The sequence below is a fragment of the Panthera onca genome, chromosome A1 (assembly GCF_046562875.1).
Source record: "Panthera onca isolate mPanOnc1 chromosome A1, mPanOnc1 haplotype 2, whole genome shotgun sequence".
NCBI classification, from domain to species: Eukaryota; Metazoa; Chordata; class Mammalia; order Carnivora; family Felidae; genus Panthera; species Panthera onca.
The window spans coordinates 43,862,657-43,880,955 of NC_138339.1; the positions used below are offsets into that span (position 1 = coordinate 43,862,657).

At 46.4% G+C, this 18,299-nt stretch overlaps 1 protein-coding gene across 7 annotated transcripts in view; it reads left to right on the plus strand.

The window, feature by feature from the left end:
- SLC36A1 (solute carrier family 36 member 1) overlaps positions 1-18,299 on the plus strand; it is a 182,333-nt gene that overhangs the window by 44,033 nt on the left and 120,001 nt on the right. For all 7 annotated transcript variants that reach the window (XM_060634764.3, XM_060634759.3, XM_078446051.2 and 4 more), the window contains exons 8-10: positions 3,688-3,786; positions 6,000-6,166; positions 9,493-9,662. In XM_060634764.3, coding sequence (XP_060490747.3) covers positions 3,688-3,786; positions 6,000-6,166; positions 9,493-9,662 — 436 coding nt within the window. The remainder of the gene's footprint in view (positions 1-3,687; positions 3,787-5,999; positions 6,167-9,492; positions 9,663-18,299) is intronic.

The window sequence follows — 18,299 nt, forward strand, 5'->3', positions numbered from 1 at the left end:
ACAGCACCAGCGTGGCAGGGAGCTTTCCATGTTGTTACACATAATTTTACCTTATCCTTTTTCATTGCTGCATAGTATCTCAGAGAATAGATGTGCCCTAGTTTATTTAACCAGTCCCCAATCAGCGGACCGTCAGGTCGTTTATAATTTTTTAGTGTTACTTTAGTATTCTGGCAGTGAGTTTTCTGAGGCCTTTCTTTTTATGGCCATGTAGAAATATTCCCCCAAGGTATTTTTCTAGAGGTGTAGCTGTTGAAGAGTATGCACTTTTGAATTTTTATTTTGCCAAGTCGCTTTTTCCAAAAGCTTTTCACCAATTTCATCTAGGTTCCCTTCCATAGTATGTAAGTAGCCATCACTAGACATATCAATCTTTTTAATATTAGTCAATCTGACAGGTGAACATTAACTCATTTTCACACTGTCTACTTAACAGTGACCCAGTCACTCACTGATACGGTTTCTAGGAAAGCAGCACATTGTAAAACAGGTTTTCCTCTACTGAGGAAATGACATAATGAATTTATTGTTTTTCTTCTGTCTTAGTGAGTCAGATGGGTGGCCGATACTGACTTTTCTTCCGCAGAACTATTTTTTAAAAACAAAATAAACTGCTGTCTGGATATGTCCCATTTTTGATGAGCATGGAAGGAGGACCCATGAACGCATGATTGACCACTTCCAGAGAGTTTTCTTCTCTACCTCTGGCAAATTAAGTGAAAACAAGGAAGGGTAAATAAATGCATGATTTAACGTTGTAATTAGAGATCTGAATCAGTGCCTAGGACACACCGCAGTGGACATTAAAGCGAGCGAGGCCACCTCACATAGACGTGCACACACACTGCATTTAGTCGTTGGACTGCGGTGGTTGCCGTGATCAGAGGGCCGGGATGGGAACGTGGCTTCCAACAGTGTCTCCGCCCCAGTGGAAGGCAGTGTCCGTTTAGAGCGTTGTCTGTGCGTAGAGCAAACTTGCCCTTGCAGATGAGGCAGCCCCTCCAATTTCTTGAGCGTGAGTGTGAGCCTGCCTCTGGGCTTAGCCAGGAGGCGTGTGTGGTCACACAGTGCTCTCAGCGCTGGGGCGGCTTGGGAGAACGGTGGTGTGGCTGTGAGTCGAGCAGCATCATTTTGATGTGCATAGGTCAAGATGCTCCCTTTGGGTCGTTTTTGTGGCTGTGTTGCTGCTGTCTTGTCTTGGTGTCTTCTGCTGTCCAGTGTTTCCGAATCCTTCCGCGGTCCCGAACGTGTGTGACCGGTGCGCTTGCTCCTCGTGCAAACACCATCTTGGAAGCCGACCGAGATCCTCCACCTGTGCAGGCTTCCCCATATCTTCACCACCTGGAATGACAGATGGCATGGTTCTGAGCAGAGGGCCTCCCCCGGAGGGGGCTCCCAGTAAATGTTTTTATCACTGCATTTCCTTAATTCTGAGATGCAATGTTTTTCATAGTTAGGATATTTCCAAAATTGGAGTACATCTTGCAATCCTTATGTACATTTAACAGCATTTTCTCAGGAAGCTGTTATCACTGAAATTAATAATATCATAGAACTGAGGAGGTAATATGTCAATAATGAGCTGATTTTAATTTGTATGTTTCTTTGCACGTTAAACTTTTTCCATTTTTTTTAAAGTTTATTTGTTTATTTTGAGAGAGAGAGAGAGAGAGAGAACACGCACAAGCAGGGGAGGGGCAGACAGAGGGGAAGAGAGAGAAAATTCCAAGCACTAGCAGTGCGGAGCCTGATGTGGGGCTTGAACTCATGAACCGCGAGATCATGACCTGAGCTGAAGCCAGGAGTCAGATACAACTGACTGAGCCACCCAGGTGCCCCTAAACATTTTCCACTTAAGTGGTTGGTCTCTTAAGTCAGTAGCAATTATTAAGTATGGAAAATTATAAATTCCTTCTGCTGGTCTCATTCACACCAGTATCCCCAGACATGGATTCTGAAATTCCCTCTCTGATACTTCAGCCAGATCTGATGTATGAGCCTGGATAACAGTCAGCCACTAACCAACCGATTGCTCCTGTTTCCAGGAAGCTTCCAGAAGTTACACTGTGACTCAGGAGTAATTTCAAGGCACTGTAATTTCACTCTTTGTCTCATCGTAGAGCAAAAATATTTATTAGTCTGTCTTCATTCCAGGTAGTAAAATACTTTATAAAGAGATCTAAGCAATTTCTTAGAAGCTCAGGAAGGAAAAAAAAATGCATTTTTAAAATTATATTTTAGGGAAACTATAGTATAATTGCTTTGAAAACTTTCAAAGAGAAGCCTATTATAGAGATTAACGTTAGATCTCCTTTTGTTCACTGGTACTATTCTGTCACACTGTTAGAGCATGCCCCATATTTGTCTAAATACCTCTATAGTTAAACCAATCTTAAAACATTATAAAGGCAGCTTAAAATTTTTTTTTAATGTTTATTTATTTTTGACACAGAGACAGAGCATGGGTGGGGGAGGGGCAGAGAGAGAGGGAGACACAGAATCCGAAGGAGGCTCCAGGCTCTGAGCTGTCAGCACAGAGCCTGACGTGGGGCTTGAACTCACAGACCATGAGATCATGACCTGAACTGAAGTCGGATGCTCAACCGATTGAGCCACCCAGGCGCCACAAAAAACATTATAAAGGCAGCTTAAAAAGCAATTCTTATATTTAAGCAGTGTATTCGCATGGTTTCAAAAGCCACATTCTGAAAGCACAGCTCCTGTCCCTGTTGAGTCCTGTTCCTTTAATGCTCCGTCGCTGGGGGCCGTTGTTCAGTGGTGAGCCAGCTAGGATTCTGTGTCTGCACCTCCATGCTTCAACACCTGTACATGGTACCTGCAGTTAACAAGTGCTATGGTTTTCATCTGCCTATAATTTTAAATGCTTTTTATTTTTTTTGCCATTTTATCCCTAATGTTCCAATACTCCTATCATGTGTGTATCAATAAAATTTTTCAGGTGTTCAAACTGTTTTATAAGAATTAAAAGAGAGAAAAGCAGCTTTATCCATGTGGAGTGTTTATGTAGTGGCATTATAGTGAATATGCAAATTTTAAAAGTGAATGTTCTCACTATTATTTCGTAAGCGGTTTTTCATGTGCTCTTAGTTATCTCAATTTTTACTTTAAAAACAGCGCATAATCAGGTCGCCTGGGTGGCTCAGTTGTTTAAGCGTCTGACTGCAGCTCAGGTCATGGTCTCACGGTTCATGGGTTTGAGCCCCACGTCGGGCTCTGTGCTGACAGCTCGGAGTCTGGAGCCTGCTTCAGATCCTCTGTCTCCCTCTCTCTCTGCCCCTCCCCTGCTCACGTTCTCTCTCTCTCTCTCTCTCTGTCTCTCTCTCAAAAATAAATAAGCATGTATATTTTGATTTTTTTCCCCTACTCGGATTCAATTTCTGGGGATGGGATTACCTAATGAAAGAATGTGACTATTTTTATGCAAGCTCCAGCATTTGAGTTTTTTATAGTACACTGGGATATAGTCTTTCCCCAAAGCAAATAGGGGTTTTCTAAGCCTGAAGGGAAAAAAAATACAAAGACTAAATGTCCCCGAACCATGTCAGGTGTCAGACTTTCTCCTTTTAGAGGATCTTGAATCTAGGAAAAGGTTATGACCTGTCTGATGTTGGAGTTCAAATCTCGAATCTCTGTATAGCCTTTGCTTTGTTTTATTTTCTCTTTCAGAATATCCCAGACCCCAGCCGCCTCCCCTTGGTGGCTCCCTGGAAGACCTACCCTCTGTTCTTTGGCACGGCCATTTTTGCGTTTGAAGGCATTGGGATGGTAAGAGTTTCGCTGTGATTCTGTGTCGCCCTTGGTGTCCTTGAGGTCTGCTCTTTGGAAGGCTGAGGAAATGCTGTTAGAAATTATCTTCTGAAACTTATCAGCCAGCTCCTGAACAGCAATGCAGGGATTCCACTGGGGTTTTGGAAACAAATTGTATGTGATTTGAGAATGTTTGCCTTCAAACCCTCTCTGTTGCATATTTATCACCTATGTGGGCAATAAGCAATAATACATGGCAATTGGGAGTGCAGGGTCTAGAGTCAGACTGACTGGGGTTGAGTCCTGGCTCTCCCAGAGAACAGCTGTGTGACCTTGTGTGAGGACTTAACTTCTTTGTTGTTCACTTCTGAAAAGTGAACTTAATGATTAGTAGTTCACTAATCATTCAGTGATTCAATGAGATGTGTGTAAAGTACTTTGCGTAGCCCCTGACACACAGTAAGTATTTAATAATTTTTATTAATAATACTATTGATTTTAGAATTAAATCAGTAGCTGCACAAATAATGTCTCTGCCCTGGAACATTGGTGTGCTGTATTTTTTGTGTGTAGATAAATGGCCTTAGCTCTCACTGCTAGTTAGCTTCCCCCACCATTGCTATGATTTCACCAAGTTCTTCTCCTAAAGAGAGGAATCTGCCACTCATTTGCACCTAATTTGATTTTTATTTATATTTTTTCATAATAAAGTTCCAGAATTCTTCCTTGAAGAAAATTAGTAGTACTGTTGGCCAACAGCTTAGGAAAAGGGAAGAAGACACTTTTCCTTTCAGGGAATATCTTTTTATCCCCATTTGGTTTCCCTGTCACTTGATATACTTTTAAGAAAACCTAGAAGCTGGATCGATTCTTTTGTCAAAATACTAAGGAGTTGCCCTGGTGGGATTGGTGCGATGTGTTAAGGCCCTAACATCACGGGGGAGACTTTCTGAGGGATTAGTGTGTAAGTTGTTGTCCCAAGGTTTTACACCTTTCCCTTTGCTCTTTCTTGGAGCTTCTCGCTGCCCAGGAAGATGGTCTCACCTTGACTCACAAACACAAACAGAACCCCGTATTGTAGCAGTGAGAAACGAGCTCTCAAGTGCTTGGGACTGGAAAGAAGAGATTGAGTAAATGTGGAAAGCTGCCTGGAGATCCTGGTTCTGAAGGAGCATTGTGCGGAACTTACCAGTTTTCCCTGACAGCACAGTGCAGACGTTGTTCTTTGCTTCCTTTCATTAGCCAAGGCCTGGATGTGGAGTCATCCTGTGATCATTATTATCTGTTGCTTGAGATTTCTCTGTGTTTCGACTCTTAGTTTGGATTTGAGGGCTGTTGAGCGTGTGTGGGTGCAGGGCCCCTGCTCACTCTTTGTTCATGGTAGGCTCTGTGTTTGTGCCACTGGCCCAGGCCTGGCAGACATGGAGGAGACGGGCTGCCTGCCCTCTGGCTCTCTAGACTGTCCACGAAAGGTAACCGGAAGCAAGCTTAGCAACTGTTTCTAACTGGATGTGGATCACCTGAAGCTGGAGGCCCCCTGCGCTGGTGGGGGAGGGGGGTGGTGTTGAGGGCCGGTTGGAAGTGCAGGGCTGTGGCTCCCTCACGGCGCCGGGCCTGCAGCGGGCCCTCCCTGCCCGCCGGGGTGTGTCTGGCACAGACCCACTCTGCCTCGTGACCGCAAGCGTTCAAGGAAAATGAGTGTCATGACAAGATCAAAGATGGTTTGTGGGACAGCTCGACACTGTCACTCTTCCTTGTGAGCCCGGCCAGGTGCAGGTGGTAGCAGGTTGTGAAGTTTCCGGGAACTAGAGTGGCAGTGTTCCCTGATCTGTGTTTTGCATTCTTCGGACAGGTTAGCAGAACTGTGGTCTCAGGCGAGGTCTGTTCCCCATCGTGCCGGGTGGGCATGAGGTGGGAGGGCTCCTGGCGGCCGTGCGGCTGTGCTGAGGGGCAGAGAGCACCCCCCCACCCCGCCCATGGGGCTCCTGGAGCCGGAGGCAGAGCACTGGCCTGGGCAGGGGTCCTGGTCCCAGTCCGGCCCACGCTCGCCTCCCCGCACTTCCCGGCTCACACAGCGGGCTCTGCCTCTCCTCCAGCTCTGAGGAAATAGCTTGGATTTGTTTCTGTCTCCTGGGGCTAAAGCAGTTATTTCTGAGCCCATTACAGTTTTGTTTTTCACCATTAATGTTCCTTTTTCCTGTGTTTTCTCTTCTTTCTCACTACTCTTATAGGTTCTGCCCCTTGAAAACAAAATGAAGGATCCTCAGAAATTTCCGGTCATCCTGTACGTGGGAATGGCCATCATCACCGCCCTGTACATCAGTCTGGGGTGCCTGGGGTACCTACAGTTTGGAGCTAACATCCAAGGCAGCATAACCCTCAACCTGCCCAATTGTTGGTACGTGGGGAAGGATGGAAGCGTGGGAGCCCTGGACGCTTGTTTCATTTAGTTTGTAGTTTTTAAAATGTTTACTTGTTTATTTTGAGAGAAAGAGAGGGGGAGAGAAAATCCCAAGCAGGCTTCACGCTGTCAGTGCGGAGCCTGATGTGAGGCTCAATCTCACGAACCGTGAGACCATTACCTGAGCCGAGATCAAGAGTCGGATGCTTAACTGACCGAGCCACCTGGATACCCCTGGATGTTTTTTTAAATTCATGGGTCAGAACGTGGATTTTCTTCCTACTCACCCCTTAAATCAGCTTACTTCACTTTAGCCCACCACTGCCACCCCCGCCCCTGCCCCTGGCCAGCACTGTCCCTCCTTGGCCCCCCACTGAGCCCTTTGACCCATCTGCCTGTCCTAGTGTTAATCCTTCTCCAGGTCTGTTCTCCCATTCCCTGTACGAGCCAGGACTCCAGTCATGGGTGCATGCCCTTGGCGAGAGCCCTCAGGGGCCTCCCTTTGCTCCTCCAGCAGAGACAAAAATCTGTAACGTCCCTGTCAGGACCACTCCGGCTCTAGCCCTGCCTGCACCTCCTTCCTAGTCCGTGAGGAAGACTTAGTCAAGGAGCCACTCTTTCTGAGAAACTTTCTCTGCTGTTCCACCCACCACAACCTCCAGGCTAGGTCAGATGCCCCTTCACTCTGTTCTTACAGGATCCCATTCGGACCCTAGCCTAATTCCTGTTCCAAAGCGCTATAATGTTCTGTTTACCTGCACTGTGATCTCCCTCCACCGTAAGCTCTGCATTCTACCCCAGCTCCCGGCACAACACCTGGCACACGATCATCACCCAGTAGATGCCTTTTGAACAAAAAGGAGGACTAAACGCTAGAACTGTGAGGCATGTTGTGAAGAGATGTTTTCAGGGAGCAACTGGGGCATAGAGGGTAGGGGCGGTCTGCCATGTTCACCTCTGTGGCCTTGGACAGGTCACAGCTGCTCACTGCCTCAGCTCCCACTTTGGGGAACCAGGAGTAGTCATTTCTTCCAGGATTGTCAGGAAGACCAAATGCTATGTGTGAGAAAGTGCTTCGTCATACTCTCCTGGTGCGATCAGAAGGAGAGTCTGCCCTGAGCTTTCTTCTTTGTTTAGAGGAGGGATTCCTCTGGAGGCGTATGCCACATGGATTGGTTGATCAGGTAGTATGCCATTTCTCCCTAGAAATCTGAACCTGGAAGGGCCAAGCATCCCATCGGTTCACCTCAAGCATTCCAGACAGGGAGAAAAGAGGGCGAATAGGCTGGGTTCCCAGCTTCTGCTGTGCCTCTCCCGTGGCAGTCACCAGCTTGATGAGTGGGTGGAGGCCTCTCACAGTGGACTCGGGGCTGTGGGGAGCCCTTCTGTACCTCACTTTGCTTAACTCTTGGTTACTATCTTGCAGGGAAACACTGAGACATACTGAAATGCTTCCTGAAAAAGGTAGCTGTCGCAGGGTGTGTCTGAAGCAACAGTTCTGTTTTAAAGATGAGAATTTCATTGTGGAGGGCAGCTGAGCAGACACTGAGAAGCTTATTGAGTGCCCTGGGGACCAGGGAACCTTTCAGGCTGGCCTGGTTGACCTGCCTGTGCATGTTGTTAGAGCTCCGATCAGTGAGGCATTGTACAAAGGCAGGTTGAAAAAATTGAGAAGAGTGTTTATTTGGTTTTGTCGTCAGTGTTTAGCCCAGGGTGCCCTTAATCAGCAGGGGTCTGGGGACAAGGGTTGTGGTGTGGCCAGCCAAGTGGCAGTCCTGCAATGGGCTGTTGTTTTCAGAAAGTCTTTCCCTTTCGCTCTGATGCCTGCTTTTAAGTTTCCAAATGTTCCTGCCCTTTCAAGAGCCAGGTGGTAGGTTGGCATAACTGAAGATGAATGGATCAGGAACAGCAGAAGCAGCCCACATAATCTAAAGCCTTGGATGAGCACCTGTCGTCGTCCCTTTGACACTCCAAACCCAGCTACTCTCATCTTTCCGCCTCCATTCAGGCGCGATTTATTTAGCCATCCCTGCAGGTGACGATCCTGCTTCCAGACTTCCCAGCACTCCAGAAGGCTTTGGTGTTGTACCGAGTTTAATTATAGAGGCACCAGCTGATTTTTCCAAAACGTTTTTATTATCTATTCTTGGAGCAAGTAAGACCTTTTGTCAAACTCAGTCTCTCCCAGGATGTTCTCCTGTTTATAGCATCAGAACATCTTCTAGGCATTAAGTTCAACCACAGAGAAACTCCATGCACAATATACACAATGCAGTCACCACTTTTAAATAGATTTCCAACAGGGTGGGGGAGGCCAGTGTTTCTTGCTGCTGAAGGCATGAAGGTCTTGCTTGAAGGGGAGCTTTTGCTAAGGGGCAGGGTAGCCTTCCCTGGAATGATCATTTCAGATCCATGAGTACTTATGGATCAGGCTTGTTTTCTACTCTGCACAGTTCTAGGCAAGAGATAAGACAGAGCTATCTGTTGGTGAGTTAACCGTCTCCCTGTGTGTGGCTGAGGAGCCACACGTGATGCAGTGGTAGGAAGACAGCCACAGTGGTGTGGGAAGATGGGTTTTGCTCTTGCTTCTTGGTCATGTGGTCCCCTTCTGATTCTAGGGAACAGGGAATTGAAGGGGAAGGATAGAAAAAGGCCTGTTATGCTTTAATTGCATTTTTGTTTTAATTTTTGAAGGGTTATATGTCTATGGTAAAGATTCCAGCTGTTCAAAGTGTAGACAGAATATGTTTGTTTCCATTTGCTTCCCCAAGTCCCCAGTTTTACAGTTTACCATTTCAGAGGCAACCACATTACCAATTTCTTGTGTTTCCTTTTGGGGATGTTTAGAGTATGTAAGAATGTCATATGCATGTGTGTGTGGGGGGGGGGAGGGAGTGTTTTTTCCTTCTTTTCCCTTTTTTTGGACAATTTGTAGCACACTGTAGGCACTGTCCTGCTTCACGCATTTTTCACTTACGTATCCTGACGCTGGTTCCGTATCAGCACCTGTAGTTCTGCCTCCTATTTTCACAGCTGTATGGGACACTATGATGTAACTAGTTCCCCACTGGCTAACATATAAACTGTTTTCAGCCTTCCATACGTAAACAATGTGACAGTGACATACTTGGAGGGAAAAATGTTACGCAACGTGCAAGTATGTCTGCAGGGTAAATGCCTCGACATGAAATTGCTGGGTCTGAAGGACACGCGCGTCGGTGACTTGGATAGACATGGCCACGGCGAGACCGTCTTGCCCCCCTCACTGCTAGTGCTGTGGCATAGAGCAGGCTTTGGAATGGGTCTCGGCTCTCTCTCTGCAGGCTGTACCAGTCGGTCAAGCTGCTCTACTCCATTGGCATCTTCTTCACCTACGCCCTCCAGTTCTACGTCCCGGCCGAGATCATCATCCCCTTCTTCGTGTCCCGCGTGCCTGAGCACTGCGAGCTGGTGGTAGACCTGTTCGTGCGCACTGTGCTGGTCTGCCTGACATGTGAGTAGAAGACGAGATAATTGCTTTGGGTTTTTTTTTTTTTTTTCTCTCCCCAAAGGGCACCCAGTCCTCAGGGCTTTCTTGAGGGAGAAGAGCCTGGTGGACTGAAACAGTTGTAGTGTGTGAGCGGGGAACATGGCCTGATGTCTCAGGTGCGTAGTTGAGCCCCGGCCAGACGGTGAAGTGAATTGATTGTATATGTACTCGAAAGGGTATGGGAAGGAGAACACAAGTTTATTTGTAGATATGGTGTAAAATGCTACAGTGGTGGTCATAATTCATAGTAAAGATGTAGAATTACTATCCCGTGTCCTTGGGGTAAAATAAGGCAACAGTGTAAAAGAGAGCCATTTAAACCATATGCATATGAGTATAGGTTACTTTGATAGCCACTACATGTTTATTTGTGTTTTCAAATAATCCTTTTCCAGTGTGACAATCTATTGCTTAGATTTCATGTTGGGCCTATATGATACTCTTCTAGACGTTTACTAAATGTGTTTCTTAGAAAATGTATACTGATTAATCTAGGTGTTTGATTTTTACCTTTGTGTTTTATTTCTCCTCCCTGACCACACACCCTGGAGTGTGAGTTAAGAGACAAGATATTACTCTATTTGCTGTTGGTGGAAACCGATGTACATTTTAAAATAAAAATCAATGTTTCCTTTTTTTTTTTTCTTTTTTGGTAGGTTCTGTGAGTTGATAGAATAGAGAACCCCTGAATAAATTGGTCTATAATACCTAATGTAAATTTCTAGGAGATTTGCAACTTGTTTCCAGATCACAGTACTTGAATCTAGATGTTACTTTTTGGCTATGTTGGGCTTTTTATTTTATTTTAAAAAATTGTGTTATTTTGGGAAAAGAATTATCTTGACTTATTATATTGAGACTTCCGTGGGAACTTCTTAACTTATCCGGTCCAAGGCTCTATCTTTGGAATAAAAATAGGCCTGTATGATTTTTAAATTGAACCAGAATGGAGTGTTTTAGGGATAAATGGTGTGAAAGTTATCTAGCATTTACTCATAGTGTGGAAGATCAGAAATGATGTTATGGGTTAACTGTTGACAAGAGAAGGGCAGTAGAGGTTAGACATGGGGGATAGACTAGTGCCTATTCCAGAATAGACCTCCTCAGGGAATAGTATCGTGCCTACCTAGAATGGACCTCTTTAAGGGAACAGACTACTTCCCATCCCAGAATGGTCTCCTCAATAGAGCTGATTGTGCTTATCTCAAAATGGACTTACTTGAGTAAACATTCTGGTGTGTATTTCTGAATAAACTTCCTCAGAAGAACAGTCTAGTGCCTATCCAAGAACAGCCTTCTTCTAGGGAACGGACTACTGCCCATCCCGGATCAGCCTCCGCATGAGAACAGCTGCTTAGTGCCTATCCCAGAATGGTCTCCTCAGCAAGACTAATAGTTCTTACCCGAGAAAGGACTTGAGGCACCAGTCTCAAGGAGACAGACTAGTGCCTATTTCAGAATGAACTTTTTCAAGGTAACAGCCTAGTGCCTATCCCAGAATAAACCCTCTTCAAAGGAACGGACTAGTGCCTATTCTAGAATGGGCTTCTTCCAGGGAACAGATGAGTACCCATCCCAGATGGGCCTCCTCAAGGGAACGACTTAGTGCCTATCCCAGAATGGGCTTCTTCAAGGGACAGCCTGGTGCCCGTGCTAGAAGAGACCTCAAGGGACAGCCTAGTGCCTGTGCTAGAAAGGACCTCTTTAAGGAAAGTGCCAACCCCAGAATGGTCTTCTCAATAGAACTGATATTGCTTACCACAGAATGGGCTTCCTAGGGAACAGGCTAGTACCTATCCTAGAATGGTCCTTCTCCAAAAAATAGACTAGTGCCCATCCCAGAATGGACCTTTCAAGGAAATAGACTGGTGGCTCTACCAGCTAGGACTTCCTCAAGGGAACTGAACAGTGCCTATCTCAGACTCATCTGCTCAAGGAATAGACTGGCTCCTGTCCTAGAATGTCTCTTCAAAGAACAGACTAGTGCCTGTCCCAGAATGAACTGTCTCAAGGGAACAGACTAATGCCTGTCATGGAACAGATTTCTTCAAGCCACCTGCAGTTCTCTTTCTCATTTTATTTCAAGGATGTGGGTGAAGCTCAGCGTCCTGAATCTTTGTATGGAAGGAGGTCACTAGAGCTGAGGAACCAAACCTTCTGACTTAATGTTGGGCATATTCTGTCTGAGGATTTATTGCAGGGTGGGGCTGGGGAAGAGCCAGGCAACGAGTGGACTGCTTGCATTTGCCAACCCTAGCAAGTTGATGGCAGCCAAGAATCTGACTTCTCCTTATAGCCTTTGTTTGGCAGACCTTCTGGCCCTCTGTAGTCCAGCCTATAGAAAAAGCCCACTCAGCAGCTAATCCAGTGCCCAGAGCTACCTACAGGCCACTGCTGCCCTAAAGCAACTGAAAAGGAAACAATTGTAACGTATCTTTGCTTTTCTAGTAATTTGCCTTAATATGGGCTAAGATGCTCTGGATTTTGTTCCTATCTTCTGCCTGCAACTCTCATTCTTTAACACAGATACGTGTGTTCCTCTGTGGATGGTTACCTCTAAGTATTGAAGTCCAGCCTTCATGTGTACAGTGTATAATGTCAACTCTCAGTGTTCTGATTCTGGAATCCAAAGGGTGCTGGAAGCAAGGATGGGATGGTTCAAATAATTGGCTTTTTTCGTAGTGGTTTCTCTAGAAAAGGTAGGTCTGTCTAGGCAAAATGTGCTCTAACTGCCTAGACACCAGCTTCTCCTTGCCCAGAGAGCTGGGGCGGTGATGCTGGGCCTGATTCCTGTCCTGGCCCCATTTTCTTCTCAAACCTGGCTTAGCCTCCGGCAGCATATGTCTTGCTTCCTGCCAGGTTTCTTTCCACCGCGACCTGCAGGAGCCAGGAGTCTCTGATTCATAGACCTCATGCTATCCTTAGATGTCTCCTGGATTTTGCTTTGCTTTTCCTGACTCTGTCTGTGGGTCTCATCTCCCTTCTACAGCATGATGCTCAAAGGACTCAAGCTGCTTTTGATCTGCAAGTGCATTCAGTTATTTCCCTTTCTGTGATCTATTGTGACTTAGCATTGCATCGTCAGCCTATTAAATGATGCAGCCTTTTCATCTCTGAACACCCGGGCTTCTTTTCCCTTCCCTGGAGACTGTGAAGTGATTGTGGGATTCAGGAGAGGCATTTCACTGCAGCACCAACTTAAATGTATTTATATGAGTTTATTTTGTTTTTGTTTTTTTCCTGTACTTTCAGATCTTTGCTGCATAAGGTTATTTGGTGTATGATTTTAGAACTTTGCTGGAATTGATTGTTTTCTATTACACCCATACATTTTAATAGGAGCTTGTTTTATTGCTATTTATGGTGTTTTCTTGTCTTTTTCCTCCTCTTCCTTACCCTCTACCCACCAAAGGAAGCAGGGGAATTTGGTCCAGACTCTTTTTTTTTTTTTTTTTTTTTTGCATTGGGAGTTTGACTTTCTCGCCACTCTCCCCCTTTTTGCAAAGACTTCTGTGTCTACTCTTTGGTGCTTAATTTCAGACTCTTGGACAGGAGGGGAAGGGAAAATACATGCATCAGAGAATGGTGTTCATTGTGTTGCGATTTCATATGAAACAGTATTTCTTTCCAGCCCCTATGTTTCAATTGCAGACTTCGCAGGTCACCTATGTGCAAGGAGGAGAGGCTGAAAGAGGCTGGTGCCAGAGGGAGTTCAGAAGTGTAGAAAGAGTAGTTCTTTTGGGTTCCATGAGGCATTAATCTGTCCTTCAGTGCTTTGAACTAATTCTCTGTGGCATTTCCCATGTGAAGCATCTTACTTCGGTTACATATGAAAATTTCAGAAACCTATTGTTGAAGACGTAATAACATAAAGCCTTATCAATTAAAAGGCCTGTTTGGACTGGAATGCGTAGCTGTGGAACATTCCAAGCAGCCAAACCCTGTCAAGCATGAAGCTGCCAGGTCCGAACAGAGTGGCTTCTCAGCAGCTTGTGCTCCCTCCCATCCCTCCATCTTGCAGCTACAATGACAAGGGGCAGTGGTGTTAGTTAGCTGTGCACTGTGGGTCCCTGGGGAACCCTCCCGAGGCCTCAGTTTCCTCAGCCAGAAGATAGATGTGCAGGGTACCAGATTGCGAAGATTTCTTTCAAGTCGAAACTTCTGGGATTTGGCACGGGTGCTTTGAGCCTGATTTGAAATTTCTACCAAAATACTGCTCAAAAAAAAAAAAAAAAAAGTTAATGTAGAAACATTTCAAGAATGTCTAGATTGAAGAAGAAATTCCAAATATCCCACTGACTTAAAATAATTTTTTTTGCATTTTATTTTCTGTGTTCATCCTCATAGGTGCTTTTAAAAATAGTTGCAATCATAGTATACACAGGAAACTTTGTCTTTTGCTTTTTATTTGATACTATGTCATGAATATACGTATCCTTCATAAATATTTTCATGACCATATAATATTCTATTATATTAGTGGATCATATTTACTAAACTACTCCTTTGGTGTTGGACATGTAAGTTGTTTTCCTTGCTTTTGTATTTTTTTAAAATTTATACTCCCCCTAAATGAAATGACATATTGTGTCCAAGGCTGGTATTAATTTTAAAGGTACATTTCTAGACATTCAGAGTAACACAGGTGGGTTACACCAGCATTGATCACAACGAAACAGCAGGAAGAGCTTCCAGACATAGGGCTGGCTGTAGGTGTCCAGCATAATTCTGTAAGTGTGTGTTCTCTAAAGTGCTTTCTCTTCTCTTGTGCACACGTCAGCTCTTTCGGTTGCCGGTCTAAAACCACAGGCTCCAGAATCCCAGTCAGTTCCATCTCTGAACATGGTCGTTTGCCCCCTGGCGCTTCAGCAGTCAAAAGGTCACATTTTTAGTGTCTCAACCCAAAGGGAACATGTTTTGTAATACCTTTGGAGCCCTCTTGACTAATCACGTGGACTAGCTGAGTTGTCCTCAGTCCCCCATTTCTGCACATGCCACAGCCAAGCTGCTGCAGAGGGCGCTGCCTTGCTGTTTGGGAGTGCGCTGTGGGAGTGTTCTTCTTTGTATGGGGTGTGCTTGTGGGGGAGCAGGGAGAGAGTAGGGAGAGGATATTCCTGGTTGGCTGCTTTGAGATCTCTACCTTCTGGAGTTTCTCTTTCTAGAGGGCTTTAACTCCGAGTAAAGACATTTAGTGCTAGAAGAGGTTTTGGTTACTCCCACATCTTTCCTAAGTACATGATTCCCATGTCTGGAATTAGCTGAAGCTGGCTGGCCGCATTTTGCATGATGGCAAAACAGGCACCCCTGCAGTTGAGCCCTTGGGGCTATTTGTGCTAATTTGGTTGGGTCCTCTTGTCTTCCCCTTCCCCCTGCATTATCAGTGCGAGGCTTACTGTTCTTGCCTTCTCCCCACCCCCCTCATTATCTTTCTCCAATGTCAGGCTTTATTTGGGGTTCGCTTGTGGTATCTGGTCCAGCTAGGATAGCCCTGTGATCCTGGCCTTAAGAGAAAAGTTTTGCCACTTTAAAAAAATCTCTATTTAGAGATATTTTTGTTAGGCGCCCTTATTGTGTATATCCTTTGTAGCAAATACAAGGGCAAGTTTTTAGATTGCTTTTAAAATGTCACGATGAAGTGGAACATCTCTGTCTAATCTGAGAAAAGATTCTAATCGCAGGAGCTTGTGTCACTGTTTCCACCTAATGCTTATCATAGAATAGAGCACATCTGACCTCACTTAAGTCCAATCACGACGTACCATCTGTCCCCCAGGTTAACGTGAGAGAGGAAGAGGGGATGTCAGACTCAGAGCTGGGAGGGTGCAGGCAGGTCATCTGACTTCTTTCCTCCTCGGGCTTATTGTCTCTGATAAAGGACACCCTTCTCTTCAGTGGGGTGGAGCATCCATGGAGATCAGGGGCTGGCACCGGAAGAATAACTCACACTCCCTTTAACGGCACAAAACCAGGCAGGCTGGAAGCTGTGTTTAGGGCATACCCATCTGTTCTAGGAGAGGAATCCCATTGCTCTGCTGTGCCACAGTCGAGCAGGACATGGTGCTTCCCACTTGACAGTGAGTTGAAGGATCCCACAACACACTCCTAAGTGACTAAACCTGCTTTGTACAGTTCCTTAAGGTGTCAGAGGTGGGTGAGACTTCAGTCCTCATCCAGGGCTCGTATGGTCACCTAACCTCGTGGGTGAACGAGCTGAGGCTCCAAATGGTGAACCCGTTCATGCTGGGACCGGTGATTGTATTAACTCACATTTCATTTATTGTGCACTTAAGTTCTGAGTGCTCTGAGATCTCGATGTGAAACGGTCTCATGTGACCACTCCTATTTAGTGGTAGGTTAAGTAGCTGGCTGGTTAGTGGTGGAGCTGGGATTGGAGTGCAGGTTCTGAGTCCAGAGCCTGCACTCTCAACCACGTTCCTTTACCAGCCTCTCCCGGGGCTCAGATCTGATTGCTGCCCCAGTGCTATTGCCACCGCACCCCTCACCCACATTGGAACCGTGGGAGCCGTCACTGTGAGGTTGACATTAGGCAGATGTAGACGCAGACCCCAGAGAGGGGAAGGGAACACACGGCACAGACCACACGGCAGATCAATTCTCGTTGAGCGCTAAGTTGTCCATAATGAGAACGCCATTTTGGCATCAGGTTACAATTTAGTCTTTTTTTTTTTTTTTTAACGTTTATTTATTAAGAGACAGAGGGAGACTGAGCATGAGCAGGGGAGGGGCAGAGAGAGAAGGAAACACAGAATCTGAAGCAGGCTCCGGGCTCTGAGCGGTCAGCACAGTGCCCAAGGGGGGGCTCAAACTCGCAAACCGCGAGATCATGACCTGAGCCAAAGTCGGACGCTTAACTGACTGAGCCACCCAGGCGCCCTAGTTTACAATTTAGTTTTATCCTTCCTCCAAATTCAACCCTGAAGATTTGAGGGATATCACCAACTCTATATAGAAATAGCTAAGGGCTGAAACATACTGTTTTTAACTTGCAGTGCAAGTTAAAAGCCTACACTTTTTATGGGCTTCCTGAAGGCTTCAGAACAGCGAGGGTGTTGATGGATAATTGCCATTACGGTTGAACACTAGAATAAGGAAAGAGGAAGGGATTGCCTCAGGGCTATAAAACGATGGCAGAAGCAGATCTGAGGCTCAGTATCCTTGTGCCCCCTTTTGTTATCAGGCTTCAAAACACTTGTCTTACTTCCTTTGCAAAGCAGAGAGAGGTCAGGGCTGACTGTATACCGGTTCTCTGCTAAATGATTGCAGTGCGTCCCTGGGAAAGTTAGCCCAGCACCTGACTCCCCCAGTTCTTCACAGACAGGCTCTTTGTGTGATCAGCCAGCACCCCTGTTCTCCCTCCTGCAGGTGTCGTTCTGTATGTTCTTAATCGTCAGGTGTGTGACGTGACCAGACACTTGAGGGCCTGCATTCTGTCCCTTCCTATCATTGAATCTGCCTGGGGACAGTAACCATGTTGTGAAGTTACATACCCATGGACCCGAGGCAGATTCTGCCAACGAGTGGCTGCCTCGCAGTGCTGTCTATCAGACGCTAGATGTTCTGCCGTGAGGGGAGTATTCTGGGTCTGTGCTGTCCAGGACGGTAGCCATTAGGCACAGGCAACTGTTAAGTCCTTGAAATATGGCCGCTGTGAATGAGGAACTGGATTTGTTTAAGTTGACATCGCTTCAGAGGAAGTGTGAGACGGGAGACGTGTACCTGTCCCTCTCCTGGTAAGCCCACATCCCACGTCGCCTCCTCTCTTACTACAGGGAGTGCTATTCCAGCTTAAAAGCAAGTGCGTCTCACACAACCTGGCTTCTACATGCAACCCAGTCCATTTGTCTGTAGCTTAGCCAAAGAAACAGTAATCGATGCAGACAGCCCCATCTGAGGAGTAAAATTGATCCGAGGGTAAAATGGGGTGCATCGGCTTGAGGTGTCTGTCTGGCAGTCTCACCACTGTGATGCCTTCCTCAGAACGACTCGGCTACACTGCTTTGTGAGATGAAGGGGGAACTGAACCCCCTCCCCCCCCCCCCCGCCATGTAAGATGTGACTCTTAGGAGCCAGTGAGGTCAGGGATGTGCTCTGGAGCACGGTCTCCATGCTGGGGACCTCCGGTTGGAGCCTGCCGTGGGGAAGACAGTAATGAGTCAGTAATGCAGTTGCATGGGCAGCAGCATATATAGTAGAATGATGCTCTCAACTCTAGCGTGAGCCTCTTGTACCCCAGGCCTTTTGTGAGGTGCCTGTGCAACCCCGTTGGGCCATCAGGGTATCTCTGTGACATAGGAGCCATTTGTATCCTCATTTGCCAACAAGAAAACCGGGGAATAGAAAGGAGCGGTAACATCCCCCCCACCCCCCCCCCCGTGTCACCGATGCCAGAGCCCGCAGTCCTTGGGGCACTTATGGAGCAGTGGCCTTCGCGCCTCGCCCCCGGCGGAAAGCTGAGTCAGGTGAGAACGGCGGGCTCAGCGGGCGCTGGAGTAAGTGCGGTTGGCGAGGCCTCCTCCCCCTGGTGTGACAGCAGCACCGTCATTGCCCCGGGGTGGAAGCTGACGGGGTTTCCTAAGGCGG